Source organism: Spermophilus citellus (genome assembly GCF_964194105.1).
Source record: "Spermophilus citellus genome assembly, chromosome: 2".
In the NCBI taxonomy this organism is placed as follows: Eukaryota; Metazoa; Chordata; class Mammalia; order Rodentia; family Sciuridae; genus Spermophilus; species Spermophilus citellus.
In genome coordinates this window covers 12,136,634-12,161,376 of record NC_138183.1, presented here as the reverse complement: position 1 = coordinate 12,161,376, position 24,743 = coordinate 12,136,634, and the positions used below count along the sequence as shown (strand labels likewise).

Here is a 24,743-nt window from a genome sequence, read left to right as displayed (position 1 = left end):
ATATATATAAAATATTATATATATATGTAAAATGATGCTGGGGATCAAACCAAGGGCCTCATGTATACTAGGAAAGTACTCTAGTACTGAACCACATCCCCAGTCCTGCAGGTGACCATTTAAATCCCCACTTAAGGAGTGTTCTGGTAGCTTTGTTAAGCCAAAAAAACCAAGAAAATTAAGACAATTAAATATACCACAAACTTAACATTGACAATAAACAACTTTTAAGGTGGACAAATAATTTTATTTTGTGCATGCAAATACATGTCAAGTACTGCAAACTTTTCCATCAAATTTCTCTCAAACACTGAAAATCATGATGCTCTATTTTGTGAACAGCCAAAGCTAATTATCTCTTCACTTCAGTGCTACAGCAAAAACACACAGAATTCACTCTTTGCTATTCACTATCATCACAACCCTCATTGTTCCATCTCTGCCCTCCCCCCATATACAGGCCTTATAAATCCTAGCCTTCCCCCATTTAATCCTATTCCTATAGCACAAAGGGAAACATTACAATTTGGAAATTCAAATTGAAATAAATGGAATAGAATTTATTCCCATATATATTCCCCATTTCATTGTACAGAATTATTTTAAATTATAGTTTTAAATAGAAGCTGAGTATATGCCTTAAAAATGAGCATTAAATCCATCTTAGAGATGGTGCCTGCTTTTTACATGATGGGTGTACACCATCTTTAATTTCATTTACATTTCAATCGAACAATAGATTTGCAAAGAAAATGTCTAATACAGACGTAAAAATATTCACACTAGAGCTTCACAATCGGTTGTACAATTGACAAACAGGCCTCTTTTCCCAAACTTTCCAGCTAAGCAAATTTATAAAGTGTAATCAATGCAACAAGAAAAACATTTCTCTTTCACTTCCAGGGAAAAGAATATGCAATAAACAGTATAAATGCAGACAGCAGTTGCTGCAAGCTAACCACGATACTCCCAAGTGGCTGTACAGTGGATATGTGCAGTACAAATAAAAGCCACATGTGTTGTATCACAACTACAGTATAATTGTTTGCCCAGCTAAGAGAATGCATGCACTTCCATGCCTTGGGTTATAAAGTGAGGCCTAATTCTTGACAGGTTGATGGAATATGTGCAAATGACCTTGGCTTTTGGCAGTACTAAGTGCAGCCAGTGTCTGTTTTCCACTGGTTTGGGGATATTTTTTAAATTTTATGTTAAAAACAAAAAACAAAACCCCAACACACACACACACACACACACACACACACACACACACGCGCGCGCGTGCACACACAAACTGCTAGTTTCGGACTTGGGGGGAATAACTGCTCTTGGAGTAAACACACATCTCTACTCAAATGTGGGGTGTTCTAATCTGTGGTCTTGACTCCTTATATTCCCTTGCCAGCAAAGGGATACAAAGAAACTGCTAGTATAAAGAAGTTACTAGCAAACTTATTTATCCAGAAAATGGGATACTCCATGAGCACTCTCATTTGTGTTCTGCTTGCAGAAGGGGTCCTTATGTAGGAGTTACATACAGTAAGTGATCCCATCAACATTCTTCATTCACTAAAACACAAGAAAGTTCTTCCAGGAAACTAATACATAGTTGCAATCCAACTTTTCCCTTTAATGATCAGTTACCAATACTGGTGACAGCCTGCTCAGAAAATGACTTAAAGAAGCTAGGGAAGAAATACTCAGATTCAAATTTGAAATAACTCACAGAATCTGACTGTTACAAATTCCACCCCTGTTAAGGAGACAACATGGGCTTTAACATTCAAAATGCAAAAGCAAGGCAGATGGTTTTTAGAATATATGTTTTAAAATGTTTAAATGATTCAATTTAAAATTCCTATGAATTTCTGTGCATTTTGTATTTTCTCAAGCCAATAGGTAAGACTGGAATGTTACTTATGTACTTAACACCACTTTGAAATCTGAGTGACAATTTCAGTTTTAGTATGTGAAGTTTCAATTACTATTCTCTTACTAAAGACCTAACAGAGGAGGAAAATCAGTGTCACTGGCCTAATGAACTACCTTTTCTTGAAAATTACAATGCACAACTTTTCATGTATGACACTGGTTCATCATATGGCATTGAAAGTAAGTCACTGCAGCAAAGGCAAGGGAATCTGATTTGTTTGGGTACCAACTAGGAAGAAATACATATATAACTTTCTCAGAATTCATAAAATGAAATGAGACCACACACCACACACCACCCACACACACACACACACACACACACACACACACACACAAAAAGAACTACTGATACTACATCCATAGCATCTAAATGAGGCAAATGGACTTTGGAATGAGACTTAGAAATTCAAAAAAGAAAAACACAAAAAAGAAAGAAACCACCACTTCCTGATTTCCAGACCTCAGATTGCTTTTTCCTGATTGGCAACAGAGTTTAGTTACCAACATTATAAAATTTTCTCTCCTGTTGCTTTGTAGTCTTTGATTCCAAATATGTGTACATCACAACATGTTGGTAAAAGGGTCAAATGACCCTGGTCCTCAATGTTAAGTCATACTCTAGGTCTGACTGTACAATTTTCCTTTTTGACATGAGTAGGTACCATTTTAAAGAAAGATTAGATGAGCTGTTTTCTTCTAAAGTGGTAGGAAACCAATGGCTTTACTTCACATTAAAATCTACCATGACAGGCAGAAGGTGGCCACCACATACAGAAAGATGCAAAGCAGAATAATCTCAACACAGAAACAATTCCTATGTTGTTAATGAGAAAGAGAGCAACATATTAAGAATAGGGAGTTATGTTTTATGGGATCACCTGCTGCAAGACAAGCATTGTTTTAATATAAATGTTCTGTGACATACCAATAAGGTGGCAGGTATATACATACAGTGATGCAAATGTAATTTACTGGACAAGTAGGCAAACACCTAAGCAGTTTATCCCAACCCCCTCCAGCAGAGCACAACCAAGTTTCAAAATTTCAATTTTAAAATTAAAAAGATAAGGTTAAATACACAAGATCAATTTATGTAGTATATATTCACCCTCAGAACGTGCTGAAGATGTTTTGTGTAGTTCTGTTGCACAGAGGGTTCTTTCCCTGAGGGCACATAAGGAGCTCTCAAACTGTTAATAGGTCTCTATTTTGTAACAAAATAGCAATTTTAAAATCTTAAAAAAAAATACATTACCTTCAACATGGAAGATCTCACTATTAAATATCCATGAAATAGACAGACTGGTTTGCATATCCTTTTTAGAATTACAAACAGCAAATAAAGTACAATGGAAGCATTTAAAATGTAATATTTATAGAAAGGTTCTGATATAAATTATATAACAATCATGTTCCTGTAATATCCTAGGCTAATTAATAATGTCAGAAATAAGTTAATGTAATAACATGGTTTAAAACTCTTGTTCCTATTCATTTCGGATTATAGAGTGAAATAAATAAAATGTCTTTGTAGGGATGGGGAGCACTGGCCATGGCAAAAAGGTATAATACTAACCAAAGGAAATTAAGTCAAGGCTACTGTGCTGTTATGCTACAAACAAACATCTTCATACATCTGAGTATTAAATAAATGTGTAAGATCTTCCATACTGACACCAGAATATCAAAACTACCCCTTTGTTTCTCAGGTATATTTACAACTTATCAGTCACCTTATGAGCATGTTCATTAAGACAGGTATCAAACACCAGTATTTACTCATTCTGATCAAGAAATTTCAGGGAAATGTCAACCCTCCCACCCCTGGAAATGTGCACAAAACTTTTATCAAAATCTTATCTGATACAATGCTGTGGTTTTGTAAAATAACTAAATAGCTCAGACGACCAATAACATGATCCTGTTTAAGCATCTTGCTAGCAGGAAAAGCCCTTACATACAGTACACCTGGTGAAAGATCAGCTTGGCTTAAAATATTCCAGTACAATTTTCAGAGTAAACAACTTCACAGAAGTTAATTAAAAAAATAATAATAAAAGTCAAACTAATCTTAAAGAAATGAAGGAAAAACAAAAAGACAAACTATAGGCAAGATCACCAGGAAGGAATGCCCAGCTTTTGTTTTCAAATGTTGACTGAAATTTATGTTTCAATAAAATACCTCCTACAAATCTGAGGCACGGCTGGTTGAACATACTGCATACTTTCAGATGCCAAGTCAAAACAATTTCAGTCACATTATGGCAGGGCAGATATTATTCATGTTTTTAAGTATGAGTAAATGTTAGCCAATGTTCTATTATACATGGTTCATAGTCTTATCAACCTAACAGTCAGAAAATAAGGAAAATTAAAACCCCAACATGAAGTAACAATAAACAATATTTAACCAAGATAATGCAATGAACATCCAAATTAATTATTTTAAATTAAAAACCCAGCAATACCATCTTGTTAGTCAGTGCAAACGCTACATACAGGGTTTTCTCAAGAAAGCTGAAAGCACCTGATTCTTTTGCCAAGTCATCAGATTCAATAATGTACAGGCTTAAATCTGCATTTTAAAAAACTGCCATTACATTAGTGCATAATTTATCAAAATTGTAAAAACGATTCTGCATAACTTAGGAGAATTTAATATCTAGTACATCAGCTGAAAGACTTAGGCACTTGGTTATATTTTTAATTAATTACTTCAACAAGTAGCCTGTGTGTAAATATTAATAAAGCAGAAACTATTTTTGAAAAATGGAAAATCAAAAAAATTAAATGCTACAGATAAAAGCACTGCACCACACTCCTACATATAATGCAGTAAAGAAAGCTAGTATATAACCCTGTAAAATTCTATGGTAAGAACGTCTAACTCCACTCTTCAAAATTAAAAAAAAAAAAAAAAGAAAAAAAAAGAAAAAAGAAAGAAAGAAAAGAAAAAAGAAAAAAAATTCATGCAAAGTCCCATGAAAAAGATAAATAAAGCAGCTGGAATGAGATGGAAATTTCTCTCAGTGAAACATAAAATAGAAATAAATAAGTTAATTAAGTCTACTTTCACTAGATGTATCATTGTAGGATCCTGCTAGTTTAATAACTGAGTTGTTAATTTTCTATAGAAGCCATTTAAGTAGGAAATGGCTCAGTTACTGCACCGGATTGCTACAAACTCATAAAAAGCTGCTTGAAGCTTAAGTTAAATGTTGTCCAAATTCCAATAACTTCTGGAAAGTGAACGTATTACCCTAGTAAAGTAAATTTTCTTTTTTTTTTTTTCATAATGCTAATAATGCAAGAGGGCTTGAAGTATCAAAGAGTCCACAGGAAATGGATGCCCCCAGTAATATCTTTTTTTTTAAAAAAAATATACATTATATAATATATATTATATATATAAAAAGCTAGTGTAAATGCTTCCATGGTGTGGTCACAAATTTGAAAGATGAACCTCCTTTCAGCTGTTAACCATCTTCCCATTTGCAACAGGTTTTAAAAAGTCATTTTTATCTTCGGACATAACATGAGTTTTCAGAATGAGGCTGCCAACACTGACCGATGTGGTGATGGGGAGGCAACTTGCATTGCTAATAGACACTGGAAGTGGATGGTTAAAGCAAGAAGTTACTGGCAGAATTGTTTTTTGCTCCTCCCTGAGAGAAAATAAATGACAATGAAAACAAATTAGCTTTAAGTGAAAACTTTTTAAGAATAACCATATAGGCTTAATGAAATTTATATCAAACTTTCAAGATTCCCCAGCAAAAAGCAAGTCTTCTTTATCAATAAAAAATATCAGAAAAAAAAATCAGAAATCATTAAAAAGTCCCATTTTCCAAAAAATACAATAAAAAATTAAAATACTGATTAGTTTAAGGCCATACAAACTGTCAGGTTCAAGATTAAACTCATATTTTGGGCAGAAATTATACAAAATGGCAATATGGTATCCAAGAAAATCTTAAAATGATTTTAAAAATAAGAAACACTTCATTTAGGTTCTAATTCTCCATTCTGTAGCCTAGAAGTATGCCCAAACTGAAGACTAACCTAATATTGGAGCACAAACTAACTTTTATCCCGATAAAAAAAACAAGTTTCATGTTACTACAATGGACTACTCTGTTAGTTCAAATTCACCTTTTCCCCTAAAAATCCAGACTGATCAAAAATCACTACCCTATTATATATAAAGTTTTTTTCTCATAACATGAAGCAAAATTGAAACTAATACAGTAGCTATTTCTCTATTTATTCATGCCCTGTGCCCACTGGTTATGAATTTTCTGTCTAACACTCACAGAATCACATGATCTTCACCTAAACTCTGTCTCTTCTGATTTAGTGGCTCCTTCTGGTGCTGCTGGACTGGATGCCCATTTTCAACTGCAGTTCCATTTAGCAACTGATCATTTTGAGAACTGATACCAAGTTGCATGTCCAGGATTTCCTAGGAAAACAAAGTGTTAATCCTTTGGAATCAAAGTAACTTACACTTTCTAATTTCCAATGAACAAAGCCTTCTAAGTAACTGTGGCACTTACTTCAATTTGTTCACTTTGTCCATCAGGTTCATCAGTATCAAGTGCTGAAAGCTCTAACTCAATATCTCTATCAGGCTTAGTATCTGCTGCATCTTCGGTATAATCACTCTGTAAATAAGAAAAATACTAATTTTATATCTGTAGGGTGTCCCTTTAATTTAAAGTGGGAATCCCAATAATTTAACTAAAGAATGAGTTAGGAAATCTAAGACTACAATCTCATTTTTAATATAAATTTTAAGTGTAATCAATAGTCGACCAGAAAAAGGAACACTAAAATGCACTAAAATAATGGTATAAACCAATGGGCTGCAGCAGAGAGCAAATAGCATGAAGCTGAGAGGTTCAGTTTCTGTCTTTTTTTGATAATGGGGATTAAACCCAGGGCCTTGTGCTTGCGAGACAAGCTCTACCAACTGAGCTACACCCCCATCCCAGAGGTTCAGTTTCTTTACCTCTCCATTTCTCAGTTCAATCTCCTTGCTTAAAAGATTTAAGGTAAGGTGACGGCCTTCATCCAGGGAATTCCACTTCTGTTGCATGGCAAGAGCATTAGCCTCCCTCTGAAGAAGTAATGAGTTACTCTTGGCCTACACGAGAAGAGAGGAAAACAAACTTAGCTGCTAACTAGAGCTTTCAATCATCATCCTAGGTTTTAAAAATCAAAACTGAGTTATATAGAGCTTACCTGCTGAAGTTCAATGCTCAAAAGGTCTCCAGTACTGGAATGCTTTCTATGACCAGATAAATCAGTAACAATGAATCTATCCCTTTAAAGAGAAATATGTTTATTGTAATAAAATGAAATACATGCAGCAATCAAAGCAATAATGACCATAATATGCTGTATGTGACTGACCAACTCTCAAACTTTCAGTCAATATTCCCAATGTAAACTTTTCTTCAGACATTTATTACATAGCTCAAATTAGCTAAGCATATTTTATGGACAACTCGGGGTAGGTTTTATATTCTGAGGATGCAAACAAGTCTGACAATGGAGAATCCTAAAGAATTAAGAGTAATGTTACCGTTCAATATAGTGTGCTGATGATGTGGCCTCACTGCCATATGAACTCCACCTTGAATCAACAGCATTGACATAAGGGACATAATCTATAGAAAGATAGAAAGAAACAATGAATAGAAATATGAAAAATCAGTGTACAGATGTGAATTATACTTTTCAAAAATGATGTGTATTTTATCCCACTAGCTACAAGATCCTGATTAAACCATTTAAATCTAAGTTTACTATGATTATTAAATGGAAGGAAATGTTATTGGTCTCATTGACTGGGGAATAAAAGCACAGAGATTAGAATATATCAGGGTAAATATTAATTAAATGGATTACCCGATACACTGATGGGCTTAGTTGCACTTCCTTGGGAAGCAGTAGCCTGGACAGGATCCGTAGTATGGTAACCTGTGCGTGAAGATCGGGAAATTGCACCCCATTTTGAGATGATAGGTCCATCACTAAAGGGAATTATTGGATCTTCTTCTTTTGTCCTTCTCTGAGTTTCAAATAAATGCACTCTTCTCTTAACATCTCCACTGTCCAGGTCCTGCATGAACCAAAGAATATCAATAAAAGACTGCTGGCAATTACTTGAATTAGTGGTACAGTATACGTTATCAAAAGATCTATAATCAGTTGCTTTTTGGTAAATTTAACACCTGCTGTAGATCTCAATAATAATCCAACAACTATACTAAACCAGAGAACTGTTCATGTACTTTAAACATTAAATGCAATTTATTTCAGACTTACCTAAATATAACCCTGATGCTTACAGAACTGCAAAGCAACAGGAAGATAAAACCATTCATTCTAAAACTTGAGTCAACATGCATTATCTTCCCCACCCCCAAATTTCCCACCCCAGAAAAATCATACCATTAACACAGCATTTGAATTAGCAATTACATCTTTCGGCTCTGAATCGATGGCATTTATGCAGGAGCCTATGGTACCACAGGACCAGGGAGAATAATGGGAAAGATGATCTTCTTCAAATTTTGTACCACTCACAGTCTCAGAGAACTGATTGGGGAGAGGAGGAGAAAAAAAGAAGACAGTATGAAACTTAAACTTACAAACTTCTAACTAATATAAAGTAACTATTAAATTAACAATTGTACTTTCAATAACAGCACAGTTTCTTTTTACTTTGTCCTTTAAGTGCTGAGAAGAAACTCCTGACTAATATTATCAAAACCAATCAATAAATATTTATAATCTGTTGCAGACATGGAACAGAGTGTGCTAAAAAAATTTAAAAGGCAAAAGAAAATAAATACATAGGCACAGAGATCACAGTCCATGTCTTAAAGTTTATAATTTTCTTGAGAAGAAAACAACATGTGTGAATAAAGGAACATAACTGATAAACCACACAGTACTAAATAAAGAACAGAAGGAATTCAAATGTGGCTCCAGAGCTAGAAAAAGAGAAGAATAAATTTTAAAGGTACTATAAAGAATATTAAGGGACCAGAATACTAAATTTGTAAGAATTGTTAAAACGTTAAAATAGGGGCTGGGGTTGCAGTTCAGTGGTAATAGAGCACTTGCCTAGCATTTGTGATGTACTGATGTGATGTCGATACTCAACACCACATTAAAAAAATAAAATAAAATAAAAATAAAAGGTTAAAGTAACTTGTTCCAAGTCATCTTGCTAGCTGATAGCAGATCTGAATCTCAGGAAAATACTTATTTCCTAAATCAGTACATAAAAAAATGAAAATATTTTTCTTTTTTATTTTGGTACCAGGGATTGAACCCAGGTGTTAAGTTACACTTGACCACTGAGCCACATCCCCAGCCTCCCCATTCCTTTTTTAAAATTTTGAGACAGGGTCTTACTAAGTTGTGTAGGGCCTTGCCAAATTGCTGAGGATGAACGGGCTGGGGATGTGGCTCAAGCGGTAGCGCGCTTGCCTGGCATGCGTGCGGCCCGGGTTCGATCCTCAGCACCATATACAAAACAAAGATGTTGTGTCCGCCGAAAAAATAAAAAATAAATATTAAAAAAAATAGTTAAAAAAAAAACCAAACAAATTGCTGAGGATGACTCTGAAGTTGTGATACGAATGTCTCAGCCTCTCAAACCACTGAGATTATAGGCATGTGCCATTAAACCTGGCAAAAACATATTTTTTCTATCAAGCAAGTGGCAGTTCTACTGCTCTGTTGCTAAGATGTTTATCTGCTTTGAGGAAGTGTAAGTTTGGAGAGACAAATTTGAATCTAGTTTAAAAGTTGCATGCTTTACTGAAATATTTATGGGCAAAAAAACTGTATCTAGGGGCTGGGGATGTGGCTCAAGCGGTAGCGCGCTCGCCTGGTATGCGTGCGGCCCGGGTTCGATCCTCAGCACCACATACCAACAAAGATGTTGTGTCCGCCGAGAACTAAAAAAAAATAAATATTAAAAATTCTCTTCTCTCTCTCTCTCTCTCCTCTCTCACTCTCTCTTTAAAAAAAAAAAAAAAAAAAAAAAACTGTATCTAGGATGACTTCAAAATAATCCAGTTGGGCAGAGTACAGTGGAGCAAGTTTGTAATCCCCGAAGCTTGGGAGGCTGAAGCAGGAAGATCACAATTCCAAAGCCGGCCCCAGCAAAAGGGAGGCACTAAGCAACTTAGTGAGACCCTGTCTTTAAATAAAACACAAAATGTGGCTCAGTGGTTGAGTGCCCCTAAATTCAATCCCTGGTACTCTCTGCCCCCAAAATCCAGTTGGAACAAGTTTGGCTAAGGTGACAGTTGTGGAAGCTGGATGATGGGTAATGATGAGTACATGGAGTTCATTATTCTCTAAATTTGTGTTTGTTTAAAATTTAAAAAGACTTGGAAAAAAATATTTTATATCAGAACCTCTGGGAGTGGGGAGTAAACTAGAGGAAATGTTTTAAAAAAATAACTATCTTTCTCTAAATATAACAGTACTAAAAACAGCAGTTTAAACTGAAATCATCCTGGCACAAAAAACTTGTTTTATATTGCCAAGAACAATAATTAACAGTGATGTAAATGGCAGGAATAATAAGCAATTCTGGACCTCTTGTGAAGAACAGAAGAAAAATGCCTCAGATAAGACTGGGATACAAACACTAGCTACTTATAGGCTGAAAGATCCTTCTCTGAGTAGGAATCTTAATCTATAAAATAAGGATAATACCTGCCCCTTAAGGTTTTTGTGAGAATTAAATAAAATAGCATTGTGAAAATGCTTAGTATAGTGCCTGGAATGAGTAAGTATTCGATGAATGACACATATAAATCTTAATTTGGGGAGGTGCTGGGGTCAAAACCAGGACCTCCAGCATGCTAAGCACCCATCAATTGGGTCTTGGTGTACACCTTAGTGGTAAGGAGTATGTAATGCTTTGGGTTTGATCAGTATCACCAAATAAAACAAACAAAAAGCACAGCATAAAAATAAAAACTATACTGCTGAAAAGATCCTGAATTCTTGGTAAAGGACTATGCCTCAATGGTCTTCAGAGTCTCCTAATACTTAACTAACCACTGTATGTTTGTTATATGTTGACACTCATTCTGTTTATACACTCACTGTTTATTGAACTAAATTCAACTGCACATCAAACCACTGCAAAATATCCCAAATAGCTAGCCCTGATTTGAATAATTTGAAGTCAGCTATTTGACCGATCCCACAAATCAAGTGATTAAAACCTTTCTTACATCTGTGCGGAAGTCTACACTGAATAGAGGAGAAGGTGGTGTTGGTGACTGTGTTGCAACAGGAAGAGTTGAAGAGACAGGTGCTTTCTGAGTGTGGTACTGTGCCCACTGATCTGGCTTTCTTCGTATCTGCTCCTCGCAACTGGTTTTCAAATGACCACAAGGTTCCTAAGTGGGGGATAAAAGAAACAATCTTGATCATCTAGGGAGTAGTGAATAAATTCAACTATGCTCTGTGAAAATAATGTAAACAGTTTATGATATTGCTGGGACACGAAAAAAATAAAAAAAAAAAGCAGGAAAGTCTCCTAGTCTATTCTCCACATTTAACAGAAAGTTTAATATTTATTCAACTGATATTAAGTGAAATCTGAGCACTTTTTAGTAGTGAAGTCATTTGTATATACATAGATACTGAAAAAAAGGCTCTGTCCTTATATTTGAGATCACTTTTTATCTTCCTATCAGTTTCCTATTGGAACATATTTATTGAGCATGTGCCATATGTATCAGGCCTAGTACTAAGAGCTTTGTTTTTCTAATTTAATTCTCACAATAGCCTTATGAGGTAGGTACTATTATTTCTACCAAACAGAAGAAAAAACTGAAGCATAGGGAGGTCAAGTAACTTTTGTAAGTCAAGCAATGAGTAAGAGGAGAAGTCAGGAGTCTGGGTGGTTTGACTCCATACACTGGCTCTTTTTCTACCCTACTGTAGCATTTCTATTTCCATTATCACTTACCCTTGGTAAAGGCACCGTCGTCCTTGGCTCACTTGGTGGCTGACAAGCCACTGAATAATATCCATCTAACGAGTTATATCTTTCCCTCAAAGATGTCTGATAGACAGATGAGTGCATCACATCCATTGGAGGTAAAGAATTGCTTCTAATAATGTCATCTCGTTGGTACATGGGTGGACGCCAGATGCGCCTGCTGTCGTACACAGGAGCATACATTCCAGAAGGTACTGGAGGAACTGGTCCATACTGCTGAGGAGGAGGAGGTTGGTAAGGAGAAGAATTCATTCGATCTCGAGGGGAAAATGTACTGTAATGATCGGCATATGGTATGGAAGCAGGTGGGAGGGAGGACTCTGGAACATTATTGGACCTCACAAAGCGAGGAACACAGGGAGCCACACCAGCTGGTACCGTTGGAGGTGGTGGGTAGTATCCTTGAAAATTGGAAAGAGGAATATTTAATGTTATCTTAGTAAAATTCAACATTTTATAATGGTTTAAATTAAAGTAGCCTTTAATCAGAGGAAATATAATAGTAAGCACTGTTATTTACCTGTAAAGAAGCTACACATTTTCAAGATACCATTATATGAAAATCATTAACAGTTAACACTTTGTTAAACTGCTCCTTACAAACATCTGACAGAGCTATTAACAGATGGCTGGTAGATTTCCTTTAGGGTAGCCACTGCTATAGATTTTCAATTATTACATCATTGAATCTTATTAACCATTTTGGGAGCAGAGGTCAAAGACCTCTTATAAAATCCATATAAATTGTTCACTTTCTTTCCAAAATTGTATATAAGCATACATAAGTAATATAATTTGCATATCATTTCAGGGAATTTACAGAATGCCTTGAAAAGTTATTCATGGGACTCTATTTGATTGGTATCTTGATATTCACATGCAGAAGAATGAAACCAGATCCCTATCTCTAACTAGTCTAAAAATCAACTCAAAATGTACGAAAGACTTAACTATGAAAGTGCCAAAAGAAAACAAAGGGGAAATGCTTTAGGACATTGGAATGAGCAAGGATTTTTTAGACAATTTATAATTTTAAGCACACAGGAAACAAAGACAAAAACAGACAATAGAATTGTATCAATAAAGCTTTTCCTCATCAATGGAAACAATCATCAGAGTGCAAAGGCAACCTATAGAATGAGAGAAAATATTTATAAAATTTATATCTGAGAGGGGGTTAATACCCAGAATATAAAAGGTATCAGAATATTTAATAGTAAAACAAATTACCCCAAAAATATAAGCAATAGACCCAAATAAACATTTTTCAAAAGAAGACACACAAATGGACAACATGTATGTGCAGAAATGCTCAACATCACTAATAATCAGGAAAACACAAACTCACTCCAGTCAGAATGGCTATTATCAAAAATGCTAACCACAAGCAAGTGCTAGTGAGGAAGTGGAGAACAGGGAACCCTTGTACACGTTAGCGAGAAAGTAAATTAGTATAGTCATTAAAAAGGATAAAATCCTGCCATGTGTGACAACATGGATGGAACTGGAAATCATAATGTTAAGTCACATAACCTAAGCACAGAAAACCAAGTATTGCAAGATCTCACTCATACATGGAATCTAAATAATTGACCTCATATATGGTGGTTACCATACTTTCTCCAGAGGTTAGAGAGAGTAGGGGGAAGAGAGAGATGGGGTTACAGTTAGTTAGGAGTAAGAAGTTCTGGTGTGTTACTGCACAGTAGGGTGACTATAGATACCAATTATGTACTACACATATTTCAAAGAGCTAGAAGAAAGGATTTTGGGTGACTATAGACATTAACTATGTACTAGATATTTTTCAAAAAGCTAGAAGAAAGAATTTTTGAATGTTTTCATCATAAAGAAACGATATATATTTAAGGAGATGGGTATGTTTAACCTGATTTAAACTTTAATACAATGTAAACACATTATCAATATATCACATGGTACTCCATTAATATATATAATTTTTATGTTTTTGTATCACTTACTAAAAAGAAAGGAAACAAAACAGGCATAGACTAAAGGGTGGCAGAATACCATGATGTATAACTTTTTGCACAAGGATTATTTTGAGCTGAAGACAAATGAAAAGCAGCAAAACCAAGAAAAAAGATCTCTGTCTTCTTCCTATATGCCTAAACACAGTATATAACATTTGTAATTGTAATCACCAGAGACAATTTTAGATTCTTATTGGCCTGAAGGTGGCACCACGGGAACCATAAAAACCTTACTGACCCCTTATCCTCCAGTAGATCCCCCATTTATCTAGCTTCCCACAATGTGCCACACTAGAAATTTGAAGTCCTTTTCCTTTTTATTTTGGTGGTACTAGAGACTGAAGCCATAGAACCTCTACCACGGAGCCACTCTGCCAGCCCTTTTTATTTTGAGACAGCATCTTGCTAAGTTGTTGAGGCTGGCCTGAGTCTCTGATTACAGGCATGCACTTGGATACTGGGCTCCTTTTCTTTTCTCTTGTCAGTTTTCTAGTTTTATTGTTCTTTGGTTAAGATGACATATAAGCTCATGTTTTAACCACCCCTTTGAATTACCTATCATTGAGTCTCTTCCTGTGTATTCACAATATATATATTAATGAAAATCTATATACTGGCATCTAGAATCAAAGATTTTTACATCAGGGAGAAAACTTACAGGTCATATTAACGTCAAAAAGATTAACTTTTTAATGCAAACATTCTAGGAAAATATAAATTATTCACTCATTTATTATAACAAATGTTAGATGACAGTTTCTTTTTTTTCTTAGAATTATCTAAAATTACTTACCTGTCTGTGGGTACTGTGGGACTTCAAAAGGTATCTGAGTCCTTGGATCTTGAAAATACTGAATGTTTTCAGAATGCTGAGGGTATACTGGTACTCTAGTGAGAAATGGGCTGGATTTTGGAGGCACAGAATTCAGTTCTGTTCCAACATTAGAGGGCCCAGCTGAGGTAGCAGTTATGTTACTTACAGGAGTCTTGGGTGGAGAACCAATTTTACTGGAGAGAAAATATAACAAAGGGCAGAGAGTAAATCACTATCTATGACTGTTAAGTCTTTCTCTGTAGAAATTTTTCATAAACTTAAAACAGTGAAGCTATTAATAGAAAACACTTCAGATATTTCCAGTAATAAATAAAGGCAAAGATTTTCACTATCACCTTATACTGATAATTTACAAGATTATAGTAACATCTTATATTCTGGTGTGGGAAACAAGAAATGAAAACAAATACTAGGCAATATGGTGACTCATCAGTCCCTTTTACGCCTTTTAAACAAAGATTTTTCCTAAAGGAAATTAAAAAAAAATAAAAAAAAATTCTGTTTAATAAGTTCCCAAGAAAAACATCAGTCAACCAGTAGAATTCTTTGGGACAAATAAGACAGACATAGTAAGCAAGAGTTGTTCTCTATTAAGGATTAGATTAGCTGAAATGTAATATAAGAGAATTATTTGTCTGTTTTGTTAATTCTCATATCCCTGGCACCTAGAACAATTCCTAAGAGGTAGTAAACACTTGTTGGACAGATAAAATAACTCCTGGCACACAGTAGATACTCAGTAAGCATCTGCTGAATGAATGAAATGCCAATGAAATAACTCATTAAAATGATGCAAAATACTCAAGCCTTTTACCTTGTTTTAAACAAAACAGAATTTTCTGGATTGAGTACCAAGTAATCAGCTGAGACCATCTTATCATAGCTTATTACCCTTTAAGAAGTCAAACTTCAACAAAGCTATTTTTAAATATGTGGTGACTCAAGAAAATGATCTTGTTATTAAGAAGGAATTCAGAATATTGGCTCCCAATCAGATTTAAGAGGATTTCCCCTTAAACTAGAAAAGTCCCTTTAATGCTCAAATATAAACAACAAAGTGTATAGACTGTCTTTAAGCCTAGCATATGTTTATTTCTATGTATAATTATATCTTAAAGTGTAGAAAATAGGATGGGTATGATGACACATGCCTGCCATCTCAGCAGCTGGGGAGGTCAAGGCAGAAAGACTGCAAGTTCAAAACCAGCCTCAGCAATTTGGCGAAGTTCTAAGCAACTCAGAAAGATTATGTCTCTAAATAAAATATAAAAAAGGGCTCGGGATGTGGCTCAGTGGTTAATCGCCACTGGGTTCAATCCCAGGTACCAAAAAAAAAAAAAAAAAAAAAAAAAAAAAAAGAAAGTAGAAAATAGAGCTGGGGGTAATAGCTCAGTGGTAAGGACACGGGTTCAGTCCCTAGCACTATCTAAAAAAAAAAAAAAAAAAAAAAAGGTAGAAAATAAATAAGGAAATGTGGGTAAAACAGTAAATACAAATATCTTGGCTTGGAGTTTAAAGATATTTTAGGGTTTTGTTTATTCTTTAAGTTAAACACAAGCAATAGGAAAATGATTAGAATTTCCTTTTAATAATGATAACAACATTTACAGAACAGTAACTGAATACATTTTAGGCACTATACTAAGTGTTCTACATAGATAATCTGGTCGTTCCATCTCAAAATGTTATATACTAAAAATCTGAATTAGTACTTTGAAATGGCAAATAAGATTTATCATAAAAATAAGATTTATCATAAAAATTCATAAAGATTTATCATAAAAAAAGGTAAATGTAACCTCAGAAAAGCATTCAAGCTATCCCCAAAATCCAGACTTCAGGACAAAGCTAATTAATCTTCAGCTACATACTAGTCAGGGAGATAGATGATTAGTTTCATTTCACATAAATGAAATTATAAGTGGTAATTAGTTTTATCCTAGATGATTTCCAGGATACTAGGTTTTCCTTCCAAACAACTCCCCTTGTAACTCCATGTTTTTGCTTGTGTTGCTTCCTCTATCCACAAAGATCTTCCTGCCTTGCTATGCATACTTTTAGAACTAGTTCAGGTGTTGTCACTTTACCTCTAAAAGTCTTCCACAATATCTCCCTGTAGAATTAGTTATCCTTAGGTGGAGGGAAGTGAAGGGAGGGGAGGATGTATGGGGGTAGGAAAGATAGTAGAATGAATCAGACAGACATTATTACCCTATTGACCAGTGGGATTCTACATCATGTACAACCAGAAGAATGAGAAATTATACTCCATCTATATATGATGTATTAAAGTGCATTTTACTAATTAGAACAAGTAAAAAAAAAAAAGAATTAGTTATCCTTTTTCCTGTGTTCCAATAACAACTGGAATACAAATTTCATTGCAGAACTTTTCAGATTATATTATATGATATCTATTTACATGTCCATCTCCCAGACTACACTGGAAGACCTCTGGAGGCAAGGTATATATCCACAGCTCATTTTCATTAGCTACACCAGCTGGCCTGGTATTTAGCACTTATTAGGTGACCCATAATAAATGAAAAATTTATTATCAGCAGCTTTTTCACTGTTAATGTACTTTTTAAAAAATTGAGATATAGGGGCCAGGGAGATAGCTCAGTGGTAAAGTATCACAAAGAAAAATAAACTAAAAATTGATCTATAATTCACCCTTCGAAGGTGTGCAATTCATTGGCTTTTGGAACATTCCCAAGATTTTCCAACTGTCACCACTATTTAATTCTGAAATATTTTCATCATTCTCTAGAGAAACTTGACACATTAACATTCAATTCCCATTCCAACACTACCCTGTGTCCATAGCCACCATTAATCTATTTTCTGTTTCTATGGATTTGCCTGTTTAGGACATTTCACATAAATGAAATTATAAGTGGTGTTTTATATCCAACTTCTTTCACTTAGCAAAATGTGGATTCACCCATTCTATAACACACAACAGTACTTCTTCTTGATGAACAATATTCCACTGTATGGATATAAAATGTTTTACTTTAACCTTGCCAAAACCCTTTAAAAGTCAATTTCCCAAACATATGCAACATAAGGATCTCATAATCCAACATCAATCTAGCTATCTAATCTTATTTTACACCAATTCCTAATATAAACTTTTATTTCTAAAAGGTTGGTCTCCTCAGTATTCCATATAACTTAACCCATTTTATTGTTTGTCTAAAATCTGCTCCCATGTTTCTCCCAGCAATATAAAATTTCCTAACCTTTAATCCCCCTCCAGTGTGCTTCATTTGTGTAAATGCTGTCTCTACAACAACAGCATCCTAAATCCCTTAAAGGCAGAGATATCTTATGTCTCAGGTATTTCTAACTGTGCTAAAAATGGAATGCACAATAAGTATACAGATAATATTTACTAGACAATATTTTTGATACATATTTTTGTAAGATAGCTCAGTGAAGATCATAAGGGTCCTTTAACAAACAATTTCCCTATCATATGCAAAAGTAGAGAATTATTACTTTTTACCTATTTACCCTTTGTTAGATGAAGTGAGCAGCAGTTTACTGTGTGCACAGCACAGTATAGTACTCATGTAATAGATGCTGACAGACTTTATGGGCAAAAAATCTGAAAATACTTTAACTCAGATTTGAAACCTCAAAAGAATACCAAAGTATGAGATTTTAGAATTAGAAATAACTTTTCAAATCATCTGCAGTTTTAAAAGTTTTTTTCTTTGTTGTACTGGGGATTGAACCCAGGGTCTAGGAAAGTGCTCTACCACTGAGCAACATACCACCCAGACCTAACACCACTACTACTACTACTACTACTACTACTACTACTACTTCTTCTTCTTCTTCTTCTTCTTCTTCTTCTTCTTCTTCTTCTTCTTCTTCTTCTTCTTCTTCTTCTTCTCTCTCTCTCTCTCTCTCTCTCTCTCTCTCTCTCTCTCTCTCATATATGGGACTGAATCCAGGGGATACATCTGCAATCCTTTTAATTTTTACCTTGAGAAAGGATCTAATTAAATTGTCGAGAGTGGCCTGGAACTTGTGATCCTCCTGTCTCAACCTCCCCAGTTGCTAGAATTATAGGGGTGCACCACTGCACCTGGCTTAAAACATTTTTATTAAGGCAACAAAACCTTTTGCTAAATCAATCTCATGCTGACACCCAACAACAATAATGCTGGTAAAAATAATAATAATGATGAGGCAGATGTTCATTGAGTGCTTACTAACCATAAGATACAGTTTAAAGTACACAAAGCAGTAAACTCATCTAATTCTAATAACCAATATATGAAGTAGGTGTTCTTTTATAATGTGTGTGGGTGATGTGTGTTTGTGCATGCGTGTATGTATATAGCTGGGAATTGAGGCCAGGGCCTAGTAAATGCTGGGCATATGTTCCACCCCAGTCCATCAAATAGGTATTCTAATTTTATGAATGGGTAAACTAAGGAAGAAAGATTAAAGTTGAGAAGCAGTGAACTATAATGTGAGCCCAAAGAGTTTTGCTACAAAGATTCCCCTCTTTCTTTATTACTATGCATCATTGTAAAGTATGAAGTAAAAGTGCTTTGATTTAAATAGGGCTAGAGGCTGAGCCTCTTACCTGTTTAGGTTTCTACTTAGTTCCTTTCTGGCACCTGGCATCATTCCTGAAGTTCAAGGAAATATGGTATGAAAAACCCAATTCTGGTCCAACCTCCTTTAGTGTATAGTTGAAGAAACAAAACTAGGAGTTGAAATGACTTTCCAAGTTTACAGAGCTATTCAATTGTACAGCCATGATTAAAACACAAATTTTTCATTCTATATAAAAACTCTAATTAACTGCTGTTCTTTGGGATTAAAAAAAAAAGTACTCAGGCATTTCTAAAAAGGATAAAGAAGTCTTATTAAGCCTTTTACCTAATACCTACTTTTCAGTTACAGACTCTGCAGAGGGCCCAGCAGCATTCTGACCATTAGTGCCAACCTTCCCCACCTTCTTCACAGACTCCAGAGCTCTTAAAGTACTGTCAGTACTACGTGGGATTAGCTGGGAAACACTGTTTTCTGCATTTGATATTCCATTTGTACTTGGAACAATTTTCCCGGTTGTTTCAGTACTTCCTATGACAGAAATGACATTTCCGGCTGTGGTTGTGACAGTGTTGTTTACACCAACTTTATTTAGAAGAGGAAACGTTCTTACAGTCGCATTGATCTTTTTGTTCCTTAATCGATACCTGTTTAAAAACAACATTGGTGAATATTGTTCTAAATCTTATTCTAAGGAAGAAAAAGGCAATGGGAAATATGTTTAAAAAGAAAACAGTTTTGAAAAGTTTCTTTAGCTAAATATCAAATAGTCTATACCAAATGTACTGTTACAAATGTGAGACATGAAAATATAGATACTATTTACACATGTCTATAATGTACATGTATACATAGACACAAAAGTAATATAGCAACCAAGGTACACATGTATTCAGAGAACAATTTTTATTGAGTGGAAAGAAAATGCTTGAAGATCTTATATAATTGAAGTATAAAGTAAAATATGTAAAACCAACAAGAACCAGCACCAAATTTGATTGGGAAACACAGAATGAAGAGGAAAGATATATAAGAATTGAAAGCATCCTTCAGTTATTTGGGAGGCTAAGTCAGGAGGATCTGAAGTTTGAGGCCAGCCTTGGCAATTTAGCAAGACCCTGTCTCAAAAAACAAAAGTCTCACTAAATTGCACAGTCTGGTTCCAAACTTGTGATCCTCTTGCCTCAGACTCCCAAGTCACTGGGATTGCAGCTAACACCAAACGCAGCCACAAAACTCAATTTTTTAGCGGGGGTTGGGGTGGAGGGGTTTGTTACCAGGGATTTTTATCTTATTTAGAGAGACAGAGTCTCACTGAGTTGCTTAGGACTTTGCTAAGTTGCTGAGGCTAGCTTTGAACTTGAGATCCTCCTGCCTCAGTCTCCCATCAAGCTGCAGGGATTACAGGCATGTGTTACTGTGCCTAGCCCAAAACTCATTCTTTTTTTTTTTTTTTTTGTAGGGGGGATTGAACGCAGGGGCATTTGACCACTGAGCCACATCCCCAGCCCTATTTTATTTACAGATAGGGTCTCACTGAGTTGCTTAGTGCCTCACTTTTGCTGAGGCTGGCTTTGCGATCCTCCTGCCTCAGCCTCCTGAGCCACTGAGATTACAGGTGTGCACCACTATGCCCAGCTCTCTCCAATATTTTTAAGTGGTGAGAAATTAAGTTTTATATGAATGAAAAGAAGTCTACATACATTTGGGGTCATCATTATGTCTAAATGTGATATTAATATTATGCATAAACATAGTAATTTAATATAGTTTTAGTGACAAGCAATGCTTTCATAATAGTTTCCCTTTTAGTCCTTCAAGATCTATCAACAGCTTCATTATTCAATCCTTTCTCTTTCTGTCTCACCATATACATACACTGATAGGGAAGATGAAGCTTAATAAAAGACAAGGGCTCCCAGAACAGGCTGGCTGAAGGTGGAATAATAGGCACATGAAGTTTATAACAACACAAAACAAAAAAAGATGAAACACAATAAAAACAAGGTACAGTGGCGCATGCCTGTAATCCCAGCGACTTGGGAATGAAGGTGGGTTCAAAGCCAGCTTCATTAATTTAGTGAGATCCTCAGAAACTTAAGGAGTCCCTGTCCCCACCAAAAGGGGATAGGGGTAGGATGGGAATGTTAAAAAAAAAAAAAAAAAAAAGCAAATCTGAGTTCAATCCCAGTACTATAAGAAGACTGGTGATGGCCAATTTATATGTCATTGCTAAACACTGGGGGAACCAATGATTACTTCTTAGAGGAGGAGGAACATGAGCAGACCTATATTTCAAAGGCAATTTGATGGCATGAAGAGGTCAGAAACCCCTGTGCTTTCCAACATGCTTTCTGAAGGCTGCTTATTCTTCTCTTCCAATTTCTTATACAAAATGCTCAATTGTGCCTTGCTATCCATACTCAAATGACAATTTCAGATATTCATAAGGTGGTTAAGCAAGCAAAAAATAAAAGTTTTGTATGTGAATTCTCAAAAAACAGGAATTAGGAGAAGTCAAAACTTAACCAAGTGTGGAAAACTGAGTGAGGAGTCAGGGTTCATAATGAACTTCTAGCATGTGGGCAGCTAAAGGGTGAAACAGAATTTGCAGTTCATACTTGATAAACCCAACTGCTTCCTATTTTTAAATCATCCATAAGTTCCCTCAAGTACTTAGAAGTACTCCCATCTTAGAATCCAATATCTACCATTAATTCCTCTCTTGCCTGTTCCCAAGCATAGCAGTTAAATGTTGGTGGAGAAAAAAGGTGCAATATGCTTTATAGATTCTAGTTCAAAATTATGAACTATTTAAAATGGCCAAGCAATTCATTAATATATTTCTTTACTAAATCTACTTTTCTACATCTAACAACCTTTTCCATTCCACCCTCCAGAGTGATATTGTATATTGTATGTGATATTGTATCCCTCCTAACAAAGAAAAGAGATGAATCGAGAATTATCTTACTATAACCAATTCTACTAACCTTCCTGTATCTATAATCAAGCACTCTTTCTAAGAAAGGGACATAGAGTTCCTGTTCCTAAAGCAAATCTTTCCACTTGTGCCTCACTTATGTGTCTCAAGACGATTTGTCTCCTCATAGACTTCAATTCTATAACTATCTTTCTATTTATTTCATTACAATGTCTACTTAAATGACATTCTAAAACATCTCCCATTCAATCATTCTTTCCTCTTGTATAATTTTCTTCTTAGCACCAATCAAAGACAGTATGCTTTCTATTTATTTGTTTTATATTAGCCCCTTCTACATCAATATAAGCCCTGTGAGGACAAGGATTTTGCCTTTCTTATGCACCTCTCCATCTTTAGCACATAATATAGTGTCTCACACATACTAAATGCTCAATAAATACTTCTTGCATTAATGTGGAGTAAGCTTCAAACTTTGTATGACTAAAAGAACTACTGATTTTTGTCTCAAAGCATTTCACATCTCAGTATCACTCAATAATGCAGGATACAAACATTTTTCTTTATAATCCACATTCAATCTGTCCATCTTGTAAGCTCTATTTCCAATATATATCTCAAATATGAATACTTTTCATCAATTCCAATACTATAGTCCTAGGATTATGCTATCAGTCTTGCACCTGGCCCACTGTAGAAGTTTAACTGGTCTCCATCCATATAGACATCAGAGTGACATCTCTTTCTTTCTTTTTTTTTGGTACCAGGGATTGAACTAAGGGCACAAAACCATTCAGCCACATCCTCAGTCCTATTTTGTATTTTATTTAGAAACAGGGTCTCACTGAGTTGCTTAGTACCTCATTGTTGCTGAGGCTGGCTTTGAACTCGCGATCCTCCTGCCTCAGCCTCCCAAGCTGCTGAGATTATACGCATGTACCATCTTGCCCAGCCAGAGTGACATTTCTTAGACAAAATTAAAATCTCATCATTCGATTTGAATAAAATCCTATAATGGCTTCCTGTTGCAATCAGAATAAAATCCATAGTCTTTGCTGTAGCTCACCAAACTGCTGAAATGTATTATTTACATGTTACTGTTCCTGTTTCCCCACTTAGAAGCACTTCAGACAGTACCAAGGCCATAAAAACCTTTTTAAATGAGTTAGGTGATTCCAGATTTTTGACACTTTTCAGAATTGCAACAATTCTTGGGAATTGGTTTCTAATATACTTTTAATAAAACATATCCACTTAAATATTTATTCTAAAGAGGGATTGTTGGGCATTTACATTTTATATGGTTAGAGGGGTATGTAGTAGAGAAAGCAAGCAAGGGTAAAATTAAGTCGAATATATATTTGTTAAGCTTTTGGTGTGTTATGTGAACTAAGATAAAAGAACTTGTCAAAAATCTGTGAGATTAGCAACATAAATTTTTTAAATCAAGACGATACAGCAACATCGCCTCATTCTCTAAACCTTTGTATGACTCCTATTTGTGAAGCTGTCTGGAAATAAGAAATAGGAACTGTAGATTATTTTATTTTTGACATAAACATTTTGAGTTTATTCAGATATTTGGTAGATTCAGGAAATATAAAGATAGATAAATGAAGATAAATGAAGCACACAGGTAAGTAACACTTGCAATACAGACATTTTATAAAAACTAGTTATAATTACTACATCTGGAGTGTTGCTATGGTTTGAACATGTCTGTCAAAGTTCATGTGTTGGTAACTTAATCCCCAATGCAACAATGTTGAGAGGAGGGACCTTTAAGAGATGATTATGTCATAAGGTCTCTGCCCTTAAGAATGGATTCATGCTTCTGGGCATGGTAGAGCACTACTGTAATCCCAAGGCAGGAGGATCCCAAGTTCAAGGCTAGCCTCAGCAACTTAGGAAGGCCCTGGGCAACTTGCTGAAACCCTGTCTCAAAAAAGACTGGGGATGATGTGGCTCAGTGGTTAAACTCCCCTCAGTTCAATCCCTGGTAACATTAAAAAAAAAAAAAAAAAAAAGAAAAAAAGAAAAGAAAAGTTAATGTCAATACCACAGGAGTGGTTTCCTGATAAAACCCGATAAATGAACAAGTTCAATCTCCTTTTGCCTTCTACCATGAGATGATGTGAGAGACCCGTAACAGACGTGTCCCCTTAATCTTAAAGACTTCCCAGCCTCTAGAACAGTGAGCCAAATAAATTTATGTTTATATAAATTATCCAGTCTACGAAAATAATAGAACACTAAAGAAAAAAACTATAGAAGACACTGAAAGAGGGAAAGACCTCCTATGTTCTTAGATAGGCAGAATTAATATTGTTAAAATGGCCATATCACCAAAACCAATCTACAGATTCAATGTAATATCCATCAAGGTACCAATGATATTATTCA

General features: G+C 35.1%; 1 protein-coding gene across 7 annotated transcripts in view; it reads right to left on the bottom strand.

Moving 5' to 3' along the window:
- Nucleotides 1-237: 237 nt before the first annotated feature.
- The window catches only part of RC3H2 (ring finger and CCCH-type domains 2), a 65,256-nt gene continuing 40,750 nt past the window's right edge, over nucleotides 238-24,743 (bottom strand). For 3 of the 7 annotated variants that reach the window (XM_081261175.1, XM_081261174.1, XM_081261176.1), the window contains 12 exons: nucleotides 19,735-20,043; nucleotides 14,774-14,988; nucleotides 11,954-12,387; nucleotides 11,211-11,378; nucleotides 8,395-8,541; nucleotides 7,849-8,062; nucleotides 7,523-7,607; nucleotides 7,180-7,261; nucleotides 6,947-7,081; nucleotides 6,492-6,599; nucleotides 6,249-6,397; nucleotides 238-5,600 (listed from right to left, as the gene is read on the bottom strand). In XM_081261175.1, the coding sequence (XP_081117301.1) occupies nucleotides 5,405-5,600; nucleotides 6,249-6,397; nucleotides 6,492-6,599; nucleotides 6,947-7,081; nucleotides 7,180-7,261; nucleotides 7,523-7,607; nucleotides 7,849-8,062; nucleotides 8,395-8,541; nucleotides 11,211-11,378; nucleotides 11,954-12,387; nucleotides 14,774-14,988; nucleotides 19,735-20,043 (2,242 nt within the window). In that variant the 3' untranslated portion in view covers nucleotides 238-5,404. The remainder of the gene's footprint in view (nucleotides 5,601-6,248; nucleotides 6,398-6,491; nucleotides 6,600-6,946; nucleotides 7,082-7,179; nucleotides 7,262-7,522; nucleotides 7,608-7,848; nucleotides 8,063-8,394; nucleotides 8,542-11,210; nucleotides 11,379-11,953; nucleotides 12,388-14,773; nucleotides 14,989-19,734; nucleotides 20,044-24,743) is intronic. The other 4 variants (XM_081261177.1, XM_081261179.1, XM_081261180.1 and 1 more) reach the window with 4 other exon arrangements.